Source organism: Nilaparvata lugens, chromosome 7, assembly GCF_014356525.2.
Source record: "Nilaparvata lugens isolate BPH chromosome 7, ASM1435652v1, whole genome shotgun sequence".
NCBI lineage: Eukaryota > Metazoa > Arthropoda > Insecta > Hemiptera > Delphacidae > Nilaparvata > Nilaparvata lugens.
Window position 1 is genome coordinate 42,098,507 of NC_052510.1, and position 27,091 is coordinate 42,125,597.

General features: G+C 35.8%; 1 protein-coding gene across 3 annotated transcripts in view; it reads right to left on the reverse strand.

Annotated features, from left to right (window-relative positions):
* Positions 1–209: 209 nt before the first annotated feature.
* LOC111056676 overlaps positions 210–27,091 on the reverse strand; it is a 55,162-nt gene continuing 28,280 nt past the window's right edge. For 2 of the 3 annotated variants that reach the window (XM_039432809.1, XM_039432810.1), the window contains exons 6-7: positions 18,646–18,818; positions 280–636 (exon numbers count right to left, since the gene is read on the reverse strand). In XM_039432809.1, coding sequence (XP_039288743.1) covers positions 575–636; positions 18,646–18,818 — 235 coding nt within the window. In that variant the 3' untranslated portion in view covers positions 280–574. Of the gene's footprint in view, positions 637–18,645; positions 18,819–27,091 lie in introns of all 3 variants that reach the window. The other variant, XM_022344065.2, reaches the window with a different exon arrangement.

Here is a 27,091-nt window from a genome sequence, read left to right on the forward strand (position 1 = left end):
CAAAAAATATTTGTTCAATTATTATAAGTCATTATAATGCAAAACTCCCATATATGTCCCAAATCATTTGGAAAAATATTTTATATTTGAAATTATCAGTTTTCATTATTCTCCTTTTATGAATGGATATAAAGAATTCAGATATCCACATAGTTTAGTATTATAAGTGTTTAAAGATAGTAAATGAAATGATAAATATTATGAAAAAATTCAATCATATTAAATCATTTTATTCATTATAACACAGGAGAGGTTCAACACATTATATTTTCATAACATTCAGCTTTAACGAGTTTATTCAAGGAGATTAAGACACACAACACGATATTGCATAGCAGTGAAATATTTGAAGAGATAAGATTGAATTTCGATTTGATTATTCGCTAAAAAAATCCCACACAAAAAAGTATTCGAGATATATGTGGTAGGCGAAAACTATGAATACTTATTTATTTATTTTGTTAATTGAAAAACGAAAAAAAAATGTTTCTTTTTCTTCCTATCCCTCAACAAATAAGCCTCTCATCCTGTTCCATCTACTTCTGCCATCATTGTATTCCAATTCCACTTCCCATCAACTTCGTCCAGGAATATTACTCTGGGTTCTAACACCTTGCACGATTATATCTCCCAAAGCTGTAGAAAGAATAAAAAACAATTGTTGCAATGTTATCAAATGGAGCTTAAATATTATAAAACGTGTATCGTACTCATAATATTACCAAACAGAAGCTTGGGAAACAATCTCCATTTATATTTTTTTCATCTCTACTTTAGGTTAAGGAGTATATGGTTTATGATATTCAGAAGAGCCCAGTGTTAAGTGTTACGGTACTATCCTTCTCATAAAGGGTCCAAAGCAATGGCCAAAACCAATAAGGTAAGCCACTCTAGTAAGATCTAGGTCATACAAGCTGCACCTAATTGACATCGGTTAGCTATACTTGACAGTCATACACCAATGTCGGTGACTATATCCTTTCCCAACTCCACACTATTACAAAATTGGTTGAAATAAAATATAAACTATACTAGAACATTTCAATTAAATTACAAATAATTATTATTAAATTATGAAAATATATTTTTGTTGTTTCGTTCGTTTGTTCCCGTGTCCAGGTCAGACTTAAAATTAAGTAATTTTCAAAAATTATATCATAAAGTGGATTTCCAGTGATCAGCCGCCATTCCAAATTCGTCATCAGCCAATATCATCAAGTCCTTCAAGAGTAAATGTTTCTTGGATTATCTTGGAAGTCAATGTGCTGAGGTGCCTGCCTGATATTCGTGCAAAAGAGGCTTACTTTGTTCAGTTGGACTTGAAAATGCAGTCAGTTCGACATCCCCTTGGAATGTTCCTTGATCATGAAACTTGCTTCACTAATGAAACAAAATCATAATGTTTTTCTGGGGATGGTACTACCTCTCTGAGTCTTTGATCCAACTGCTCTTGGAAGCCTGGTCAGGTTACCTTTTTGAAATTGAACCTTCTCCAGGCAGTCCGGTTACTTAAGGAATATCGTGGGCACTTCGTGAAGATGAGAACAGACCTAAAAATTCTGATTCTAGGGTATCTCAGGATATCCGAACCACTTGATGCGCACTTGGGGGTCGCGACTGGGCCGCGTAATGGCCGATTTAAAATGGCGGATCTAGCATTAATTAAAACTGTCATAGAATGGTTACCATCGATAATAGAGACCTCTGGTTAAAGCAAATCCAATCACAATGAACTATTCTACAAAGTTTGTGATCACACATTCCCAACTAAAACATGATTTTAACCTACAAAATGGACTTTTTCAAAAACATTTCATTTTTCACGAGGATTTTTGCTGAATAACTACTTTCAATGACAATTTTTTGATATAAAGTGCCGAACAAAACTTATTTGAAATAAAATTTATGATCTATTCCTGTTCGATTCAAGCTTTTATCACCTTTTGTTGTGGAGTTATGATTTTTCCATGATGTCATTCTAGCCGCTGAGCCAATTAACTATCATTAAAACTGAACTATAAAATCGATTTTTTCACGACTACTTCATGATAAAGACTTGAAAATGGCCTCAATCTCTCTGTTACAACCAGCTAAATAAGAATATTGATGAAAAAGCAACAAATATATTTTTCATAATTGATAAATTAAAGATGGCGGTCATAACTGATAAATTCTATGATATCGATTTTTATTCAGTTAAAGTGAGAGATATCGGATCGACTCTACCACCAAAGTATTTATAACTACCAAAAATATAATGTTCTGGATATTAATCCCATTTCAATTTCTCTTTCCATGATTAATTTATTTTATTTAGTTTCAAAAACTTGGAACATACAAATTTTTCGGGGATGAAATTTCACTTTCCACTCTGTAAATGTATTCACAGTGAACATAACCTACTATTACTGAAACTACGTTGTAGAATATACCCAATGCTTCGAAATTACATCTAGTTGATTGCTGTACGTCCATTTGTCACTTCTGTAGTGTCATTGGAAAAAGAGAGAAAAGTATGGTTTGCAGCCAAAGTTTAATTTTTCCTTCAATATTAGGTCTATGCTAAACCTGACAATTAGAAAACAGAGTATTTCAATAATATTTGCAGGTGCAGACTTGGGAATGGTATCAATCTCTTTGTCATCATGTCTAGAAAGAGTATATTCATAATGGCAATCTTAAAAATAGTTGTCATCATGAAAAAACAAGATGGCTGCAAAAATTTGTTTGATTCCCTTTGATTCAAGAAATCGCTTGTAATTCTATTCATATTGAGGTATCAGATCAATCCCGCCATCTGGTAGTTTAAAGCAATCATACAACAATATTTGAGATTCTTCTCATTTAAACTACGCATCCACGCATTTCATTTAAGATTTAACTATAATTAAACTTGGAGTCTGATTTTTTTCTGGACTTGATTTTATTCGAGATCGAGACCCTGTTAATGTCGTAGCAGTGAACAAAAACGAATATTATTGGCACAGTGTTGAAGACTATTCCATGGAATTTCAAATGACGTCCAGTTGAAGACTGGTCAATCTTTGATGCCTGGAGCGGCACGAGAAGAAAAAAAATTACAGCTTGAGGAGGAAAATCAAGAATTTTCCAACATACATCAAAACTAACAAGTGAAAAAATTGTATCTCACGACTCCTTCAAGGTACAGACTTGAATATAGTATCAATTTGTAATCTTGTAGAGAGAGAACTTTGAAATCACTTGTAGAGAGAGAGAGAGAGTGAGAGAGAGAGAATATTTATGATCAAGTTCGCAAATGTTTTTGTCTTCATTGAAAAACAAGATGGCGGCAGAATTTTATAGACTTTTACAATAATTATTCAGCTTAGTAATTCACGTTATATATAATATAAACCAGAAACTATTCATTCAATTCTATAGTAGATTCCATTCTGAACAATTCTGTGGGAAAAAGTTCCGGTATCATTAGCATTTCCATATTTACAGGCAGTGTTGTAAAAATCTACAAATCTCTGCAGCCATCTTGTTTTTCATGATGACAACTATTTTCAAGATTGCCATCATGGATATGAAATCAATCCCATAAACCAGTTAAGATTGATACGATTTCGAAGTCAGTACCTTCAAGGATTCAAATCAAAAAATTTATTTGCCATACAATAAATATATATTCAAAACAGATAAAAGAGAAAACATAATTTTATAATTAAAAGTATAAAATGATAAAATAGAAAGTAAGCATTATTAGATACGCCTATTCCACCCCCTAGGTTATCTAATATTCGCGAAGTATTGCTACGATGCGGAACAGCTACAACCGGGTATGGGTCGGGGTCAGTGTCCGTACTGGCTGGTGGAGATACCGGACCTACACTTCTCACCCTATCTTGGTTCTTTACCCTCTGTTTCTGTCGGGAGGTATTAACCTTGGAGGGGAGATCGTGTGTCTGTGTGCCGTTGCTGGCCGATTCGGCCCTCGGCTCTTGGAATTCAGGTTGGGTGTTAAGGAAGATTGAGGTAACCCTAGCCAAGGAGACGGATCCGGATTTCTGATCCCTATAGATAATTATAATTATAAAGGTAGTACGCAATCTGAACCAACTGCGAGCTAACGGCGGACAGACTTGATCTGCGAGCCCGGGAAGAGGTTTTACTATAGGATTGAGAGTGAGGGCTATGAGGTAAAAGTATGTCGGAACTATTAGGATGTTAGTGGTATTCAATAATTCAGGATTTGTTAAGTAGTACGCAATCTGAACCAACTGCGAGTTGACGGCGAGCAGAGCTATACCTGCAAGCCCGGGATAAAGGTTATAGAAGGGAGAATCCAGGGTGGAGTTCAATAAGGAACGGTATGGAATTTTGTTAGGATTTTCTTAATTTGTAACTGCATGCTGTCGGTGTGCAGACTGGATCTGCGAGCCCGGGAAGAGGTTTTACTATAGGATTGAGAGTGAGGGCTATGAGGTAAAAGTATGTCGGAACTATTAGGATGTTAGTGGTATTCAATAATTCAGGATTTGTTAAGTAGTACGCAATCTGAACCAACTGCGAGCTAACGGCGGACAGACTGGATCTGCGAGCCCGGGAAGAGGTTTTACTATAGGATTGAGAGTGAGGGCTATGAGGTAAAAGTATGTCGGAACTATTAGGATGTTAGTGGTATTCAATAATTCAGGATTTGTTAAGTAGTACGCAATCTGAACCAACTGCGAGTTGACGGCGAGCAGAGCTATACCTGCAAGCCCGGGATAAAGGTTATAGAAGGGAGAATCCAGGGTGGAGTTCAATAAGGAACGGTATGGAATTTTGTTAGGATTTTCTTAATTTGTAACTGCATGCTGTCGGTGTGCAGACTGGATCCGCGCACCCGGTATTGGATTAATATTATTGGTAAAGTGTATGCAGTATATAGTACAGGATACAGAGTATAGAGTTTCAGATGAAGAGAATATTTTTTTGGGTCTGGGAGATAGAGATTTATTAGTGGAGTTTTTCTTCCCTATAACTAACGGGAACTTGTTCAATATTTCGCAATCTGAGAATCGCGATCCAGCTCTCAGCAAGCTTGACCTGCTAGCTAAATATGGGGTATAAATTTCAACTATGGGAAAATCAAAGTTCAGAGGATAGGGTTTTAGGTATGGGACTTCTGAATCGCGAGCCTGTAGCTGCGAAAGGATCTTCAGAAATTCTGAAAACTGCTAGAATGGATTTCCGCGACAGTCTAGCAACTGCACGCGGGTTATTAAGGGCTAATCTGTGACAGCCATTAAGGGAATGGGAATCACTCTCAATCGTCCAAAACGCTTTTAAATTGATAGTCAGTATGTCGACTATTATGAGAGAATAGGAAAGGATCTACAAGGATTTTCCCAGAAATAATATCTAGTCTAATACTCCTAATTTAGGAAAAGCTATAAGGGAGTTTTCCCTAAATTTCTCGCCGGGATGAGGACCGCGACTGGAACGATCTCTAGTCTGCATCTGAGATCCTGATTTAAATAGGGTTTTCCTGAACTTCTCGCTGGTCTGAGGACCGCGATGGGGTCGATCTCTAATCTTTGACTGAAATCCAAATTTAACAGGGAAAATTAGGAGAGAGTAGGAGGAAGTTCGTCACAGTCCGATGACTTCGACTTGGGAGTCCTCAAGCTGTACCTGAGAGCTGGAAGGATTTTAGAAAAGGAAAAATTAGGAGAGAGTAGGAGGAAGTTTGTCGCAGTCTGATGACTTCGAGCTGGGAGTCCTTAAGCTGTACCTGAGAGCTGGAATGATTTTAGAATAGGAAAAGTTGAGAGAAAGTAAGAGGAAGTTCGTCGCAGTCTGATGACTTCGACTTGGGGGTCCTCAAGCTGTACCTGAGAGCTGGATGGATTTTAGAAAAGGAAAAATTAGGAGAGAGTAGGAGGAAGTTTGTCGCAGTCTGATGACTTCGACCAGGAAGTCCTCAAGCAGTACCTGAGAGCTGGAAGGATTTTAGAATAGGGAAAATTAGGAGAGAGTGGGAGGAAGTTTGTCGCAGTCTGATGACTTCGACCGGGAGGTCCTCAAGCTGTACCTGAGAGCTGGAAGGATTTTAGAATAGGAGAAGTTAAGAGAGAGGAAGAGGGAGGACGTCACAGTCTGATGACTGCGACCAGGGAGTCCTTGAGCTACACCTGAGAGCTGGAAAGATTTTAGAATAGGGAAAGTTGAGAGAGGAAGAGTAAGGACATCGCTTTCTGATGACTTCAACCAGGACAAACTCAAGCTGCACCTGAGTTCTCTAGGAAAAGGATTGGGATTTCCCCACTAGGAATTATAGCTAATCTGAAACTGTTAATCAGAGATACATACAGGAGCCACTCTACAGTATGGAAACTAAGCAAGGAGAATACAATCTTTAAGTTTAAGGCCACCTTACTACAGAGAAGGAAACGCATATAAGCGACTAGTCCTAACATACTGATGTAGGCTAGCCCTAAGTGGATATCATGTGAGCATGGTTGTCAAGGTGACTGTTTCAGCAATGAACGTTTACAAGACTTGTAAATAACTTACTTAGTAAATAACTTGTAAGAGTTTTAAGTTTCATGAGAGATGTTAAAAGATTATCTTGCTCAAAAATGTAAACTTTTAATGAATAAAGTGTCAGTTACAAAAGCACATTTACAACATTGGTGTCGGAAGTGAGATTGAATCCATAAAAAAAAGAATTGTTCTAAAAATTAGTTACACAAAAAAAAGTTTCACTTAAAAACAATAGCAAGGTCAAAAACGGAGATGGAAGCATTCAACGAGATGGTGAATTCGATAAAAGAAGGTATGCTAGAATTTGTATCTGATATGGGACAAAATTTGCAACAGGAAATTGGGGAAAGTTTTAAAACCGTTTGAGATTATTTTTTTAGTGTTGATGGCGAAAAAGAGAAGATTCTGGATGACTTTTGGGAGAATCATTGCCATTGGTATGCTCTGGACTTCAATTGGCATTTCAGGTTGGCTCTGAGATTTATGAATTACATTTTCAGTGTGCCAAAAGTTATTGTGATCCACTGGGGAATCTGATCTCTTGATGAGGCTTACAAGAGATACAGACGATTGGAGTCAATGTTCTTGTAACCTGATCTGACTGATTCGAAAATTTTATAACAAGATTTTATGATTTCAAATTCCTTTCTAATAAAGAAGGATTTTAGAAAAGGAAAAATTAGGAGAGAGTAGGAGGAAGTTTGTCGCAGTCTGATGACTTCGACCAGGAAGTCCTCAAGCAGTACCTGAGAGCTGGAAGGATTTTAGAATAGGGAAAATTAGGAGAGAGTGGGAGGAAGTTTGTCGCAGTCTGATGACTTCGACCGGGAGGTCCTCAAGCTGTACCTGAGAGCTGGAAGGATTTTAGAATAGGAGAAGTTAAGAGAGAGGAAGAGGAAGGACGTCACAGTCTGATGACTGCGACCAGGGAGTCCTTGAGCTACACCTGAGAGCTGGAGAGATTTTAGAATAGGAAAAGTTGAGAGAAAGTAAGAGGAAGTTCGTCGCAGTCTGATGACTTCGACTTGGGGGTCCTCAAGCTGTACCTGAGAGCTGGAAGGATTTTAGAATAGGGAAAATTAGGAGAGAGTGGGAGGTAGTTTGTCGCAGTCTGATGACTTCGACCGGGAGGTCCTCAAGCTGTACCTGAGAGCTGGAAGGATTTTAGAATAGGAGAAGTTAAGAGAGAGGAAGAGGAAGGACGTCACAGTCTGATGACTGCGACCAGGGAGTCCTTGAGCTACACCTGAGAGCTGGAAAGATTTTAGAATAGGAAAAGTTGAGAGTGGAAGAGTAAGGACATCGCTTTCTGATGACTTCAACCGGGACAAACTCAAGCTGCACCTGAGTTCTCTAGGAAAAGGATTGGGATTTTCCCACTAGGAATTATAGCTAATCTGAAACTGTTAATCAGAGATACATACAGGAGCCACTCTACAGTATGGAAACTAAGCAAGGAGAATACAATCTTTAAGTTTAAGGCCACCTTACTACAGAGAAGGAAACGCATATAAGCGACCAGTCCTAACATACTGATGTAGGCTAGCCCTAAGTGGATATCATGTGAGCATGGTTGTCAAGGTGTTTCAGCAATGAACGTTTACAAGACTTGTAAATAACTTACTTGGTAAATAACTTGTAAGAGTTTTAAGTTTCATGAGAGATGTTAAAAGATTATCTTGCTCAAAAATGTAAACTTTTAATGAATAAAGTGTCAGTTACAAAAGCACATTTACAACATTGGTGTCGGAAGTGAGATTGAATCCATAAAAGAAAGAATTGTACTAAAAATTAGTTACACAAAAAAGACTTTTCAAAGACAATCAACACTTTTTTTAGTGTTGATGGCGAAAAAGAGAAGATTCTGGATGACTTTTGGGAGAATCATTGCCATTGGTATGCTCTGGACTTCAATTAGCATTTCAGGTTGGCTCTGAGATTTATGAATTACATTTTCAGTGTGCCAAAAGTTATTGTGATCCACTGGGGAATCTAATCTCTTGATGAGGCTTACAAGAGATACAGACGATTGGAGTCAATGTTCTTGTAACCTGATCTGACTGATTCGAAAATTTTATAACAAGATTTCATGATTTTAAATTTCTTTCTGATAAAGGATGATTTTATTCAAATAGATGAATTGAGAATGATCTGACTGATTGTGAAATGGTTTCAGATATTAAAAGTTATTCAATGACAATTCCAAGATAAGAAGGGTATATCTATCTCTCGACCTAGAGTATCAGATAAATAGTTGGAAGCAACAGACCGTCGGAAGCAACATTGTTTGGTGCCCTAAGGAAGTGACACATAGGATGTGTGGTTACGACATGCATAAGTGAGAAAACAGTCTGAGCAATTGAGGATGTCACTAGCTCGAATAGAACTGCTCAGTCCTCAGCATGTAGCTGAGAGGAAGCACATCTGTCCGGAACTGCAGGAGCATGGCTGTCTGGCGGGGAGTGAGTGTGTATGTCCTGAGGTTTGGATGAGCAGAGTATTGTCCGATTTAGAGGTTTGAGACATCGTTGGTGGGGACGCGATAAAGCTCACAAGGTTGAGGATCACATGCTGCTATACCTAATTGTTCAAGTTTCGTTGGATATCAGGAGAATCCAAATTGTTTGATATTTGCATGAATTGAATTTGGCAATTTTGAAAAACTTTTGCTCAAAATAAGATAGAGAGAGCAAGGGAAAGCATGTACTACATTGTAAGGAGGATAATTATTGAGGAGATAATTACAGGATTGGGAAAACTGGATGAAGAACCAAATCAAAGGTTGTACACACAATCATCTACCACCATATCAAGGGAATCTGGATATTGGAGGCCAATATCTCTAAGGGGAGGATAGTGATGTAGGCTAGCCCTGAGTGGATATCATGTGAGCACGGTTGTCAAGGTGACTGGTTTAGCAACGGACGTTTACAAGTAAATAGTTGGTAAGAGTTTTAAGTTGGAGTTTCATGAGAGATGTTAGAAGATGATGTTTTATTATATTTATTATATTATATTTTATTTCATTATCTTGCTCAAAAACGTAAACTTTTAATGAATAGAGTGTTGATTACAAAAGCACATTCACAATAATACAGTTACCTGAATCGCTGCAGATCCAAATACGGAGAATTGCGAACTGATTCCCAATTCCCGTATTATAGTTAAAAATGTCGTGAAGCGACAGAGTAGAACGATGCGGAACTTACCATTATCAAAACAAATAGAGCCTATAGTGAGGTCCACGTTATAATACCAGTATTTGATCAACTTTGGTTTTGATATCATTGTCTATCATTCGACAAAGCCGGTGGTAATATCCATTTCTAGGCCACAACGATTCCAATTATGTTTTTGACAGTGTAGAAATATAATTAATAAATTCAGATAATCGCTATTTTTCTATCTTAATCCACTGTCATTATGACGTGGACCTTACTATAGTTAAACTCCTCACTTAACTATTTGTAGCACAAACTTAAGATCCCTCCAGGTTTTTGAACTAAGGATAACTCGCTCACCCCCAGTGATACGAGTTTGGGAGGAATAACTATCAAGAAGGAAAATCCCCAGGAAGATCCAACTTCAAGTTGTTTGGAACTTGTCCTACAATATGAATAAATGAATAAATGAATAAATGAATAAATGAATATGAATAATGAATAAATGAATAAATGAATAAATGATAAATGAATAATGAATAAATGAATAAATGAATAAATGAATAATGAATAAATGAATAAATGATAAATGAATAATGAATAAATGAATAAATGAATAAATGAATAAATGAATAAATGAATAATGATAAATGAATAATGAATAAATGAATAAATGATAAATGAATAAATGATAAATGGATAAATGAATAAATGAATAATGAATAATGAATAAATGAATAAATGAATGAATGATGAATGAATGAATGAATGAATAATGAATAAATGAATAAATGAATAAATGAATAAATGAATGAATGAATAATGAATGAATGAATAATGAATAAATGAATAAATGAATAAATGAATTCATTTTATTCATTTATTCATTTATTCATTTATTCATTCATTCATTTATTCATTCATTCATTTATTCATTTATTCATTTATTCATTTATTCATTTATTCATTTATTCATTCATTCATTTATTCATTTATTCTTTATTCATTTATTCATTTATTCATTATTCATTTATTCATTTATCCATTTATTCATTTATCCATTTATTCATTATTCATTTATTCATTTATTCATTTATTCATTTATTCATTTATTCATTTATTCATTTATTCATTTATTCATTTATTCATTTATTCATTTATTCATTTATTCATTTATTCATTTATTCATTTATTCATTTATTCATTTATTCATTTATTCATTTTTCATTTATTCATTTATTCATTTATTCATTATTCATTTATTCATTTATTCATTTATTCATTTATTCATTTATTCATTTATTCATTTATTCATATTGTAGGACAAGTTCCAAACAACTTGAAGTTGGATCTTCCTTGGGGATTTTCCTTCTTGATAGTTATTCCTCCCAAACTCGTATCACTGGGGGTGAGCGAGTTATCCTTAGTTCAAAAACCTGGAGGGATCTTAAGTTTGTGCTACAAATAGTTAAGTGAGGAGTTTAACTATAGTAAGGTCCACGTCATAATGACAGTGGATTAAGATAGAAAAATAGCGATTATCTGAATTTATTAATTATATTTCTACACTGTCAAAAACATAATTGGAATCGTTGTGGCCTAGAAATGGATATTACCACCGGCTTTGTCGAATGATAGACAATGATATCAAAACCAAAGTTCATCAAATACTGGTATTATAACGTGGACCTCACTATAGGCTCTATTTGTTTTGATAATGGTAAGTTCCGCATCGTTCTACTCTGTCGCTTCACGACATTTTTAACTATAATACGGGAATTGGGAATCAGTTCGCAATTCTCCGTATTTGGATCTGCAGCGATTCAGGTATTATTGTGAATGTGCTTTTGTAATCAACACGCTATTCATTAAAAGTTTACGTTTTTTGAGCAAGATAATAAAATAAAAATTTAATATTTTTATTTTATTATCTTGCTCAAAACGTAAACTTTTAATGAATAGCGTGTTGATTACAAAAGCACATTCACAATAATACAGTTACCTGAATCGCTGCAGATCCAAATACGGAGAATTGCGAACTGATTCCCAATTCCCGTATTATAGTTAAAAATGTCGTGAAGCGACAGAGTAGAACGATGCGGAACTTACCATTATCAAAACAAATAGAGCCTATAGTGAGGTCCACGTTATAATACCAGTATTTGATCAACTTTGGTTTTGATATCCTTGTCTATCATTCGACAAAGCCGGTGGTAATATCCATTTCTAGGTCCACAACGATTCCAATTATGTTTTTGACAGTGTAGAAATATAATTAATTAATTCAGATAATCGCTATTTTTCTATCCTTATCCACTGTCATTATGACGTGGACCTTACTATAGTTAAACTCTTCACTTAACTATTTGTAGCACAAACTTAAGATCCCTCCAGGTTTTTGAACCAAGGATAACTCGCTCACCCCCAGTGATACGAGTTTGGGAGGAATAACTATCAAGAAAGAAAATCCCCAAGAAAGATCCAACTTCAAGTTGTTTGGAACTTGTCCTACAATATTCTATTCTAACACAAAAAATAGAATAACTTCCCAGTGATGAACTGGTACCGGGAACGCCATGAGAAGAGGAGATCGCGACCAGTCTACATGCTGGACTACCGAGCAACTAACTCTCTCCCGGGTCTCCTCGAAGCAGTACAGGGTTGCCGAAAATTAGGAGGCCAGGGGAAAAGAGATTACTGACCAATAGGAGTCTCACGCCGCCGATCATGTGACAGGTCATGATTTAGATCATCTTGATGCTAAGGGTTCATCTATTATGACCATACTGCTAATTACTATAATAAATCAGGCCGGTGAGCAATCTTTCCATTCCAGAAATTTCATGAAAGAAAGATACCTTCTCAACTCGGTAGCCGCTTATCGCTCTAATGATTCAACTGCTGTTACTGCAATGTTAGATACCAGAACGCTCAAACTAGTAAACAAGATCTGGAAATTTCCGGTTCAGATGATTCTGCTGCTGATAATTTACAGGGGGTTGTCGGCAATGATGATGATGTACACACTCGACTCCAAGTTCAACAAAATAAATCCAACTGTTGACCCTATTCCTCTACTAAGAATGAAGAAAATTCGCTAAATTATATGCTGAATGACGATTCTCCATTCGTCACAAAATTTCACTTTGTGACAGCATAAATGATACCAGAATCATAATTAGATACTTTTCATGTGTAATTTGGCATCACCAGCAAAAGGAATTAAGCCTTGCCCACTGGTGAGAGTTGCAATCAGTTAGTTATGCTTGAATAAATTTGTTACATTAGTTGTTTTCTTGTTTTATACAACAATAGAGAAGAAAAATAATCCATGCTTTAAAATATGTTTTCAAAAATGAAATAATTCTTTCAATTATTAAAAAGAAATAGTTTTCTATTATCCAGTTTTTTAGAATTTTGTGATTAATTCTTGCTTCCATTATTATTATTGTACATAAATGAATAAGAATAAATGAATAAATGAAAAATGAATAAATGAATAAATGAATAAATGAATAAATGAATAAATGAATAAATGAATAAATGAATAAATGAATAAATGATAAAGAATAAATGAATAAATGAATAAATGAATAAATGAATAAATGAATAAATGAATAAATGAATAAATGAATAAGAATAAATGAATAAATGAATAAATGAATAATGAATAAATGAATAAATGAATAAATGAATAATGAATAAATGAATAAATGAATAAATGAATAAATGAATAAATGAATAAATGAATAAATGAATAAATGAATAAATGAATAAATGAATAATGAATAAATGATAATGAATAAATGAATAAATGAATAAATGAATAAATGAATAAATGAATAAATGAATAAATGAATAAATGAAAAATGAATAAATGAAAAATGAATAATGAATGAATGAATTAATGAATTTATCTCCTTCTCAAATTACAAATTACAAAAGTAGAAATTAAATAGTATCTTGGAAATTATACTGATCACGTATCCAGTTGTGTGATCAGATAATAAAAGTATAATTAACAAGGTTAAAACATAATCAACTCAAATGATAAATGATAAAAATAAAAATAAATTGTATGAAAAAAAAATAAAAATAAAAGCTGTGAGTCTAGTCTAGGTGATTAAGATTGCTAAAACAATACTGAAACTACTACTGCCTGTAGCGCATGATATAAAAAAACAAATAAATTGAAACAACCAGAAAACCAAAAACTGGAATATATGAAATGCATTGAAATGTAATAATTAATGTAATTGATATAATACCGTACATGCCTTAGTGGAATAGTGATTCAATTGAATAATAATATTTTTATGAGAATGGTGCCGTTAAACAATGCTAGCTCAACCTGCACCATTATCTAACAACATTTCTAACCATCCAAACGTCGTTCACTGTAAATAACCAGCTCTTTGCTCTCTCACAAAGATAATATAGGAATCACACCTTCTCAATTCAATTGGCAATTATTGTAAATACAAGGTCCTAAGTACATAAACGAGTGCCTAAAAATTTCCCTGCTCACCTTTGGTGTCCTACATGGTAGCTGGTTAATATTCTATTCTAACACAAAAAATCTGGTGTGGCGCACTCACACAACTTTCCTTGCCAATATGATTTGATCACCTGACGCTAGTGTTCTCTTGCATATCAAGTCTATTATAAACAAAGATCCAAGCCAGCTGTTGACAGGACAATAACGTGGAGACATACGAGGTCTGCTATCTCTTCATAGTGAATCATTTAATAGAATCAACAGAGTTGCCAACAGTTTGCAATAATTGGATAATCACATTTTCTCGAATTTCGAGCTTATTTTAATTTTAGGTTAAAATGTTACTGGACATTAATTGTAGAGATGCTCATGCTTAATCTTTTCCACTCGAAATTTTTTGTTTAAATTGTATCTGAAGCCTGATAATTGGGAATCTGAAATCAAACTTTGCATGGATGGGGCGAAGCTCCTGAAATTTTTACAGATATGAGACTCGAGGCAGTTGATAGAGCTTATCAATGACTATTCTAGCTATAAATTCAATTAAAATCTTTGGAGCCGTTTCGAGAAAATCGCGTAAAACCCTGTTTTCGACAACATTTTCGTCACTTCAGCCGCCATCTTGATTTGCATTTGATCGATATTGTTCGTGTCGGATCCTTCTATTGTAAGGAGCTTACGTTCCAAATTTCAAGTCATTCCGTTAATTGGGAGATAAGATATCGTGTACACAGACGCACATACACTCATACACACACACACACACCACACACACACACCACACACACACACACACACACACACACACACACACACACACACACACCACACACACAACACACACACACACACACACACACACACACACCACACACACACACAACACACACACACACACACACCACACACACACACACACACACACACATACATACAGACCAATACCAAAAACCACTTTTTTGGACTTAGGGGACCTTGAAACGTATAGAAATTTACAAATTGGGGTACCTTAATTTTTTTTGGAAAGCAATACTTTCCTTACCTATGGTAATAGGGCAAGGAAAGTAAAAATAGAATAACTTCCCAGTGATAAACTTGTACCGGGAACGCCATGAGGAGAGGAGATCATGACCAGTCCACATGCTGGACTACCGAACAACTAACTCTCTCCCGGGTCTCCTCGAAGCAGTACAGGGTTGCCGAAAATTAGGAGGCCAGGGGGAAAGAGATTACTGACCAATAGGAGTCTCAGGAGACGATCACGCCGCCGATCATGTGACAGGTCATGATTTAGATCATCTTGATGCTAAGGGTTCATCTATTATGACCATACTGCTAATTACTATAATAAATCAGGCCGGTGAGCAATCTTTCCATTCCAGAAATTTCATGAAAGAAAGATACCTTCTCAACTCGGTAGCCGCTTATCGCTCTAATGATTCAGCTGCTGTTGCTGCAATGTTAGATACCAGAACGCTCAAACTAGTAAACAAGATCTGCAATTTCCGGTTCAGATGATTCTGCTGCTGATAATTTACAGGGGTTGTCGGCAATGATGATGATGTACACACTCGACTCTAAGTTCAACAAAATAAATCCAACTGTTGATCCTATTCCTCTACTAAAAATGAAGAAAATACGCTAATGATAAATATATGATAATTATATTATATGATACCAAAATCATAATAATTAGATACTTTTCATGTGTAATTTGGCATCACCAGCAAAAGGAATTAAGCCTTGCCCACTGGTGAGAGTTGCAATCAGTTAGTTATGCTTGAATAAATTTGTTACATTGGTTGTTTTCTGTTTTATACAACAATAGAGAAAAAAAATAATCTACGCTTCAAAATATTTTTTTTTAAATAAGATAATGCTTTCAATTATTAAGAAGAAATGGTTTTTTATTATCCATTTTTTTAGTATTTTGTAATTAATTCTTGCTTCCAGATCAAAAGGCAATTCATTATTAATATTGTACATAATGAATAAGCTGTCTTCTAACTACTGTAAGTTTTGTTTCAAAAATGTTGTATTTGGCCTAAAATCATATTGAACTATATCATTTGATGAAAATCATTATTGGGATACACGGTTTTCTAATTGTCGGGTTTAGCATAGGCCTAATATGGAAGGAAAAATGTAACTTTGGCTGCAAACCATACTTTTCTCTCATCTCCCAATGACCCTCCAGAAGTGAAAAATGGACTTACAGCCCTCAGCAAGATTTAATTTTAAAGCTTTGGGAATATTCTACAACGAAGTTCCAGTAATAGTAGGCTATGTTCACTGTGAATACATTTACAGAGTGGAAAGTGAAATTTCGTCCCCAAAGAATTGTATGTTCCAAGTTTTTGAAACTAAATCAATCATGGAAAGAGTAATTAAAATCAGATTAATATCTAGAACATTATATGTTGGGTATTTATAAACACTTTGGTGGAAGAATCGATCCGATATCTCTCACTATAACTGAATAGAAATCGATATAATAGAATTTATCAGTTATGACCGCCATCTTGAATTTATCAATAATTATGAAGAATGTATTTGTTGCTTTTTCATCAATATTCTTATTTGGCTGGTTGTAACGGAGATATTGAGGCCATTTTCAAGTCTTTATCATGAAGTAATCGTGAGAAAATCGATTTTATAGTTCAGATTTAATGATAGTTAATTGGCTCAGCGGCTAGAATGACATCATGGAAAAAATCTTAACTCCACAACAAAAGGTGATAAAAGCTTGAATCGAACGGGAATAGATCATAAATTTCATTTCAAATAAGTTTTGTTCGGCACTTTGTATCAAAAAACTGTCATTGAAAGTAGTTTAATCAGAAGAAATTCTCGTGAAAAATTAAATGTTTTTGAAAAAGTGCATTTTTGTAGGTTAAAATCATGTTTTAGGTGGAAATGTGTGACTACAAACTAGGTAGAATAGTTCATTGTGATAAGATTCGCGTTCACTAGAGGTCTCTATCATGGATGGTAACCATTTTTTATTCTATGACCGTTCCAATTAATGCTGTTTCAATCAATTCCGCCATTTTGAATCGGCCATTACGCGGCCCAGTCGCGACCCCCAAATGCGCATCAAGTGGTTCGGATATCCTGAGGTACCCTGGAATCGGAATATTCGGGTCTGTTTCCATCTCCACGAACTTCCCACGAAACCCTGTTTTTAAGCCATAAGAAGCCGGACTGTGAAAGACACTTACTCTGATTTTGAAACTGCACTGACACACTGACACAAAAGATCTATCTATGTTGAGTGTGTGAGATTGGGTGATTAACAGATTCAGTGCACTGGACTGCTAGCTAACCTACTGTTCACAAAGATGTTGTCAGGGTTGTAACTCCTCCTCCATCGGCCACTATTGAATGATGATGGAAATTTTGGGTCATGATATGATTGAATTTCTCCAGTTCAAGCCCCTGTGCCCAATTATATACCATTCTGATCGGACTGTTACTAACTCTAAGCTTCACTATGACAGTTAAAATCACTCAAAAACCTAATTTATTTGATATTATGTTATGAGAAATTGTCAGGCTCAGTGGAGCATAAACATGCTTGTGATGGCTTGTGTATACTGAGGTGATTGGAAACTGTGCTGTTTGAACTGTAAGAATTTCCACATTGTTCAACTCTGTCAATGCAGTAGATGTTATTCTGAGTCCCTCTCTCACAAAGATTGCACCACCGTATTAAATATGTGGTCCATCAATCATAAGTTTCATCCCCTGAATCACAGGTCTGCAGACAGCCTCACCAATAACCAATAATAAGAATCATTAATAAATAAGTTTTCATGCCTCTCACAATATCCACCAGTAAATACTTATCCAATTAGGAAAGCTATCAATATTGATTGAGATTTTGTCACCAAGGTTGGTCCTGAAAGGGACCTATCCCCTTTACTCGGACTATCAACTAGTCCTCGTACGCAAATTGTACCCTCCTTGCAGTATATGTTTGCTTTTTAAAAAAAAAATATCAATATTCATTTCATGCAGATCATTAACAATCTCCAATCAATGCCAATAGACCAAATCCTTGTGGCACATAATGTTAGGTTTGAAAAACCTAGATGTAATCAGAAGATGTAATCTGGAAAGATGAAAGATAGTTGAACAACAAAACAGGGAGGAGAAATAAACCTAAGTAGAAGCATGGGGAAGAAAGGATAAACGAATAAAAACCAGAGGAACATAAAAATTACAAAAATGAATATATCCTTCTGGCAGTTGTTCTACCGGTAGGCTACAGTAATATTAGAATGGTGGAGTATGTGTCTGGGAGGGAATGTGCTAGAGCAGAGATTTGAGTAAAGACTATTGTCTAGAGATTGTAGACTATATGGGAGAGTGAGGATGTGGAATAGGATTGAGAATAACTGAGGGAGTGAGGATAGTTACTGGGAGTTGGCAGATGACAAGGTGGAGGAGTATGGAAGGCGAAGATGCCATCCCATCATTTCCACTGACCCCATAACATAAAGACCTCGAGTTTACCTCGAGTTGAAGCCCGGCTGCTACCATCAGATACACCCAGCGACTCAGCAAGGTGGTCGACGACCTTGGGCTCAGCAATTCGTCTCAAGTCGTCTTTCGTCCACCCACTGGGAGGTGCACAAATTTCTAGTCCAGCTCTCATCAGTCTGCAAATTGATAGTAATTGCTATCAGCTGGTCATCCAAACAATAATTGAGTTCCAATAGGTCTGTTCATTGACCGAGCGAAGTGAGCTGTAAGATTCAAGTCGACGGTTATGCATTCCTCTTTCTGTTTATATGTTTATATTAATAATCACTTTGATCAATAATTTACGACATAGCAGTCAGGTATTTATATAAATGAAAGCTATTAGCTTCTACTTACATTAGTGTAGCGCTTTCGGACACTAGTTCCTTCATCAACACTGGCTGTCACTTCCGTTGTTGAATACATATGGTTAGTAAGCAGCGTGGGTTGTGGGAGTGGCGGGAATTTTTGAATTTGTGGATTATTGGAGTAGGAGGTTGAAGAGGCTGTGTGATTTGAAGTTTGTTTGCTCATTAAGAATGTTGTGGGGGTCTCTTTTAGGGGGATCTCTTTTATATATTTCAAATTGTTCCAAGGTGTTTAGTTCAGGCCCTTTGCTCCTGATAAGTAGAATTTCTAAATTTGTAGCTTTGTCTGTGTAGGTGTGATTGTTTCCTATTAAGTGGGTAGCAAATGCTGATGCGGGGTTGTTGATGTGTTCTTCGAATCTTTCTTCAAATGAACGGCCACTGTGCCCAAGGTAGTATTTTTGGCAATTTGAACATTTGAGTTCATATACCCCTGGGTTTTCGTATAAGTTTTGTTTCTGTTCTCTTGTGATTAGTAGGTTTTTGATCTTGTTTTTGGTTTGGAATTCTATATTGAATCCTGCCTTTTTGAAATTCTTTGCTAATCTGTTGGACTTTGAGTTTATGTATGTTGGTGTTATGAATTTGCTATGTTCAGTGCTGGGTTTTTGAGTTTTTCTTTTCATTTTCTGTTGGATTCTGTCTATGAGTAGTGGATCATAGCCATTAGTATGGGCCAAGAATTTCATTGTGTTGAGCTCTTTACTGTAATCTTCTGTTGATAAGGGGATGGTGTTTAGTCTATGGATCATTGTTTTGAAAACAGCATGTTTCTGTTAAGTGGGGTGATTGGAGGTCTGGTGGATAAGGGTGTCTGATGTAGTGGTTTCCTGTATTATATGATATTATATTATATTATATTTCCTGTATTATATATTTCCCCAACACGGCAACACTGAATTTTCTCTGATGGGTTGATTGGATTGGCGTATCGACGGCAGTCAGACCTGATAACAGCGCTCACACTCACATTCCGGGACGACAAGTCACGGTACGATAGGACAGGAAGTTCTATGTTTATTTAGGATTTTTTCTATTCATTTTAAATTGATAAACTATTTATCAATTTTTGAGAAAACATAAGAACAGTTCATTGTAACTTACTGTTCACAGAGCTACTAGTATTCAGGAATTCAACCTCAATTTAAAAAACATCCCTTCAATATCTGGTCAAAAACCATTACAAAATTTCAACACCTCAGTATCAGTGTACATGTTTGCTCCAATAGGCACATCATCCCCCCCTGAGTATCTTATGGAGCTATCCATACTCACTCTGTGCGTCTGGGTATGAATTAGAACTCATGTGGATAGTAATTGATAGAACGTAGTGAGGTCTATGTTTTAAGTCGGATTCTCTTTTGTCCGTCTGTATGTAACGCAATTACGGCCAAACGCGTTGATAAGATTCTATGAGATTTGGCAGAAATATTCCTTTTTTAACTGCGCGTCGATGTATAAGCAAGTTTTTTTTTAAATTTTGCATTTTAAGGATAATATGAGAAAAAGGAATTCTTCCATAATCCAATAATCCAATATCACTACTCCAACATCATATATATATCAAGGTATATTGATATATATATCAAGGTACCTAGAATAGAAGGTACTGGCCTCGCGCATCTCGATCTTTTAATGATCAGAGTCAGATTGATCGGTGTGACGTCAGTGGTGCTCTAAAAGTCTATTCTTCCCATCTTTTCAATGTTAAATTAAGCAACTTTGTAAGTCTTTTTCGCAAAAAGTAAAAAACTTTCAAGTCCCATCGACATCTCCTACAATTCATACAATATTATTTATCTTCAATTTTTCTAGAAATTTAATACTTTTGGACGGCTGAATCTTTCAGAATGATCGATTTTGCAAGAGCCTGCACATCGAATACCTATTGCTCTCTTATTAAAAATTAACATGCTTTCCCTGGCTCTTTTGTAATTCAATTACTCAATGCTAATAAATTTGATAAATCGATCATTGAATAAGGAATTAAAAACGTGAAAACATTGATTGTACTATAGTATTATTACTCTCACAATCCTTCATCTTGTCCGTGTACTGTATATTATATGTAGAATCAATAGAACATCTTGCCCAATCCCTTTGGAGAATCTCTTTTTTCAGGAAAATTATGGCTTTCACATACTTCATCAGGAAATAGTTTTCTGGTTGAATCTCTCTAATTGGAAACTACAACTAAATATGAGGGCGAATATATTAAAGCATTATACGGCGTTGGGAATTCTCAATGCTTGAGAATTGTATTGAATACTTGCTCTCGTATTGTGAAACACATAAATATTCCTCATTTATTATTTGTAAGAGGAATTCTTAATTGATACTTGTTCTCTTATTGTGAAACTCTCATTTTTACTTTCCTTGCCCTATTACCATAGGTAAGGGAAGTATTGCTTTCCGAAAAAAATTAAGATACCCCAATTTCTAAATTTCTATACGTTTCAAGGTCCCCTGAGTCCAAAAAAGTGTTTTTTGGGTATTGGTCTGTATGTGTGTGTGTGTGGTGTGTGTGTGTGTGTGTGTGTGGTGTGTGTGTGTGTGTGTGTGGTGTGTGTGTGTGTGTGTGTGTGGTGTGTGTGTGTGTGTGTGTGTGTGTGTGTGTGTGTGTGTGTGTGTGTGTGGTGTGTGTGTGTGTGTGTGTGTGTGTGTGTATGAGTGTATGTGCGTCTGTGTACACGATATCTCATCTCCCAATCAACGGAATGACTTGAAATTTGGAACTTAAGGTCCTTACACTATAAGGATCCGACACGACCAATTTCGATCGAATACAATTCAAGATGGCGGCAAAAATGGCAAAAATGTTGTCAAAAACAGGGTTTTTCGCGATTTTCTCGAAAACGTCTCCAACGATTTTGATCAAATTCATACCTAGAAAATTCATTGATAAGCTCTATCAACTGCCACAAGTCTAATATCGGAAAAATTTCAGAAGCACTGCACCATCAATGCAAAGTTTGATTTTAGACTCTCAATTATCAGGCTTGAGATACAATTTGAACAAAAAATTTCAAGTGGGAAAGATTGATCATAAAAATCTCTACAATTAATGTTCAGTAGCATTTTCACCTAAAATTGAAAATAAGCTCGAAATTAGAGAAAAAAAAGATTATTCAATTGCAAACTGTTGGCAACTGTTGATTCTATCAAATTATTCACTATGAAGAGATAGCAGACTTCATTTGTCTGCAGCGCTATTGTCCTGTCACCAGCTGGCTCAGATCTTAGAAAAGTAGACTTGAGATGCGCGGGAACACTAGCGTCAGTTGATCAATTTTCATAACGGCAAGGAAAGTTGTGAGAGTGCACCACACCAGATTTTTTATTTATTTGTGAAAGGGAAAATGAATTCTTCATGATCCAATAATGATGTTTCTTTTTTTTCTTTAGCACTACAGCCCAATATGAGCTTTGGCCGCCTCCACTACAGCTCTCCACGCTTCTCGGTCCTCTGTTAATTGTCTCCATCCTCTATATCCCATTTTTTGGAGATCGTCTCTCACTTCATCTTCCCATCTTATTCTCGGCCTTCCTATCCTTCTTCTTGAATGTAGCCTCTCCTTGAATATTATTTCAGGTATTTTATTTTAGGCATACAGATATGTCCAAACCATCTAAGCCGCTGTGCCTTTATGAATTTTACAATATTTCGGCCTTTCATCAATGCCTCGAGCTCTGAATTAGTTCTTCTCCTCCACTCCTATCCTTCTTTAACTGGACCATAAATCATTCTTAGGATTTTCCTTTCAAAATGCCTAAATGGTTTTTGTCTTCTTTTGTTAACGTCCAAGATTCACTGCCGTACGTTACAACAGGTCAAATTAGGCTCTCATATATTTTAAGTTTCGTGTTTCTACATATGAGCCTATTCTTCAAAAGTTTCATGTTACTGAAGTATGCTCTATTTCCAGCCAATACTCTTTGCTTTATGCTGTAACCCATCTTGTTCTTGTTATTCAGTTCAACCCCCAAGTAGCTGAAGTTCCTTACACCTTGAAAGATTTTATTTCCAATTTGGAGGTTTCGTGGAATTCTTCTTGCTCGACTACTTGATATTTTCATATACCTCGTTCTTCTTTCCTTCACTATCAAGCCAATCTCATTCGCCTCTCTTTCTAACAACAAATACGTTCCTTGTAGGACATCTTTCCTTCTTGCAATTATTGCTACATCGTCCGCATATGCACATACCTGATACATTCGGTGGAATATATTTCACCTGTCTAATCCTTCCATAGCTCTATGCAATGCAATATTGAATAGCATTGCAGATAGTCCATCGCCTTGTTTGACACCTGTGTTAAATTCAAAAGTGCTGCTCCTTTTATTACCAATTTTGACCATTGCTGCAGTCCTACTCATTGTCATATTTGCTAGACTAATGAGCTTTTTTGGTAAGGCGTATTGCTCCAATGTTTCCCACAGCTCACTTCTCAATACGCTATCAAAGGCTTGCTTGAAGTCAATAAATAAGATATGTAAATCCAGGTCATGCTCATGAAACTTTTCTGCGATTTGCCGGATTGCAGAGATTTGATCTGCTGTTGCCCTTTCTGGCCGGAATCCGCATTGATATTCTCCAAGCACTTGTTCTGTGTAGGCCTTAATTCTATTGTTAAGAATACTCTTGATAAGACTTTATAAACTACACTGAGAAGAGTTATTCCACGATAGTTATTACAGTCCAGTCTATCGCATTTTTCAAAAATTGGACATATTATACCTATGTTCCAATTTTGAGGCATAGTTTCATCTCTCCATATCATACTTATCAGCTCATATGTATTCTCTTGACTGTGTCATCACCACCATACTTTATCATTTCTGCCGATATATTATCTTGGCCACCTGCCTTTCTTTAGGTGCTTTACAGCCATTTCTGTCTCCTCTAATGTTGGCCCTGCAACAAACTCCGCTTCATTACTAAGTGGCTCCCCTGTTCCTTCATGTACATTCTCCTCATTGATATCTGTTACTGTTAACAGTTCTCTGAAATGCTCTGCCCATCTCTCCATGATATTATCCTCTCCATTCACAACTCTCCCTCTTTTGTCTTTGCATGAAATAATTCTTGGTCTATATTCTTCATTTACTTTTTCCATCGCTCTATAGAACTTTTTCGTCTCATTCTGTTTATATAAGCTTTCAATTTCTTCTAACAGTTTGTTCAAAGCTTCTCTTTATTTGTCCTGCATGTTCTATTGGCAATTCTTCGTTTCTCCTTGTAATCTTCTTAATTTCTCCCTGTTTCTCGTTGTATCATTCGAGATCTGGCTTCATTCATCTCTCTAATTGCTTCCCTGCACTCATCATCGTACCATCCCTCATTCCTTTTCCATCTTTTCTTACCAATTGCTTCATTTGCTGCTTCCTTCAGGCCATTGGCTAGCTTTGTCAATACTTCTTCAAAACCATCTGTTTCTGAAGAGCTCAAAGTTTTTTCCTGTATTAATCTGAGGTATTCACTACGGACTCTTTCACTCTTTAGCTTTTCAACATCCCATCTTATAGGCATAACCATTTGTTCATCCGCCATTGACAGTCTCTGTCTCACTACTACCTTCACAATGAAATGGTCAGAGTCACAATTAGGTCCCTACAGCTTCTTACATCAATGATGCATTACGGGAATCAACTATCACGTGATCAATCTGATTGAATGTTGTTACAGCTGGTGATTTCCAAGTTCCAAGATGAAAACTCTCATGTTGGAATTGAGTGCTCCTAATTTGCATGTCATTTCTGATGGTAAACTGACCAAGAAGAAACCCATTCTCATTTGTTTTTCCATGCAGAGTATACTTCCCTGCCACTTGCTGTAAGTAACTTTCCTTTTAAAACTGGGGATTGAAATCTTCCATAACAATCAATTGATAATATTTAGATATTTCAGCACATACATCTTCCAATTGTTCATAGAATACTTCTTTTTCAGCAATATTTTTCTCGTTCGTGGGAGCGTGGACTGAAAGAACAGAAACATTTCTGAATTTTCCCTTAAGACGTACTCGACACATTCTCTCATTTAATGCTTTGAACTCCATCAGGAAGTTCCGAACATCCCAGTTCGTTGCTCTCGACCACTATACAGGAGAGAGTAGTTGCTTTTACCAATTCTTCCTTGGCCTTTCCATCATACCTCTTGCAATGCAACCAAATCAAATTTATATTTCAATATTTCTTCAGCAATTTCATTCATTTTTCCCTGCTCTCAACATTGTCCTCACATTCCATGTTCCAAATACCAAATAATTACGTTTCTTCGCTTGCCGTTTTGTTTTTCCTGAAATCCGATCCGTCCGAGGCTGCTGTGTAGGTTTCCTAACAATGAGTTTTTACGGTGGAGCAGTTAACACTTCGCCCAACCCCCAACCTGGAGGACCAGGGATTTGTTTAGAGTTACCTTCTCCTAGACAGCTTGCCTTCACCACGGCTTACGAGTGCTGTCTACCCTTGATTGTTTCGCTTCGGTTGACTTACTCCGTACCCTTCATGGGAGTAAGTGTTAGCCAGCCGCACCAACATGGAGGCGCACATCTTCGGGTTGCTATAGATGGTAACGATGTTCTTAAAGGGTTTCTCTCCGAAGATGTCGAAACAGAGCGGCACCAATAATAATGTATTTAATGAAAATGAATCATACATTGGAAAGTATGGGTATGAATATGGATTCATACTATAAGTATCATACAATATATTTATTCTAATAAACTTGATAATTCTATAAGACAAGTGATCGGTTGCATGCCTGTTTGAAAGACCACGAAAGGACAATCTTTTCAACCAACTCGGAGAGCATTTCTATTCTAGAAATCATAATTGAACTCTCATACACTTAAAACAGGATGATGTGTGGTAAATTCCAATATTCTTATCAATCTTTACATTCTTCTCCTATAACCAGAGTTGGGCATATTTAAAGATATTTTTTCAAATTGTAATTTACTCAGTTCATAATGCATTTATGATGTGAGTGTTGTACTATCACCCCATACACTCTCTTTTGTTCCTTTTTGGGGATTTCTTCCAGATAGAGTGTGAGTGATGTATATGTGATGAAAAGTATGTTTCTAGATTGTGCCTTGGTCACTGAGTAGTAATAATTTTGAATCCAGAGTTCTTTATCGAAAATTCATTCGAAATTTAATTGTTGATCGATCCAATTGATTGTTTATAACAAACAAAATCATCAAATATCATAAGGAAGGAAAGTGGCGCGCTTACCATCTTCATCCATTGATCATCCACATTTTCCTTCCAAATCACTGTTAAAATGCCCTGCACTAACAGCCTTTATTCTCTGCAACCGCTCTTGAACTTTTATCAAATTAATATTCGCTTTTCCTTTATATGACTTCTGCATTGAGATTGGTATTAGAATCAATTTTGAAAGGATAGATATTGGTTGAGATTGCAGAAGAATATCACAATGAACAAAGGAAACAGCTCGAATGTGTACATCGTAATGAATAACGAGAAAGTTCAAGATAGCTATTGAAGTATTCAAGCCAACCCTAACTATTATGATGATAAAACAGTGATTGAAAAAATATAGGCCTATATTATCATTCAAATTATTACTAGGAGAAATAGGCTACATTCAGTACATTTTTTTCAACTTTATAATTGTTGGGATATTAAAACTTTGAATAAAAAAACTCCAGTAGAAAACTTCTGAAGCCATTCATCTTTTAAAATTTTGCCAAATTAAATCTATTCATTCTAGATTATCCCTTCTCGTAGTATAAAATGAGAGTTCTGTATCTCCAAACCGGTAGGCCCTTACATTATCGAGCATTATGGGAGATTCTAGGAGTTCAAAAGTGATGAATTTATAAAAATAATTGAAGATAAATATTTTATAAATCGTAGGAGATGTCGATGGGACTTGAAAGTTATGTACTTTTTATAAAATGACTTACAAAGTTGCTGAAAATAAATATGAATATTTTATATGACCGTAGCACACAACCATCGCCTGGTTAAAGTATGTGGATATGTGTACATCATTTTTTGGAATAAAATTA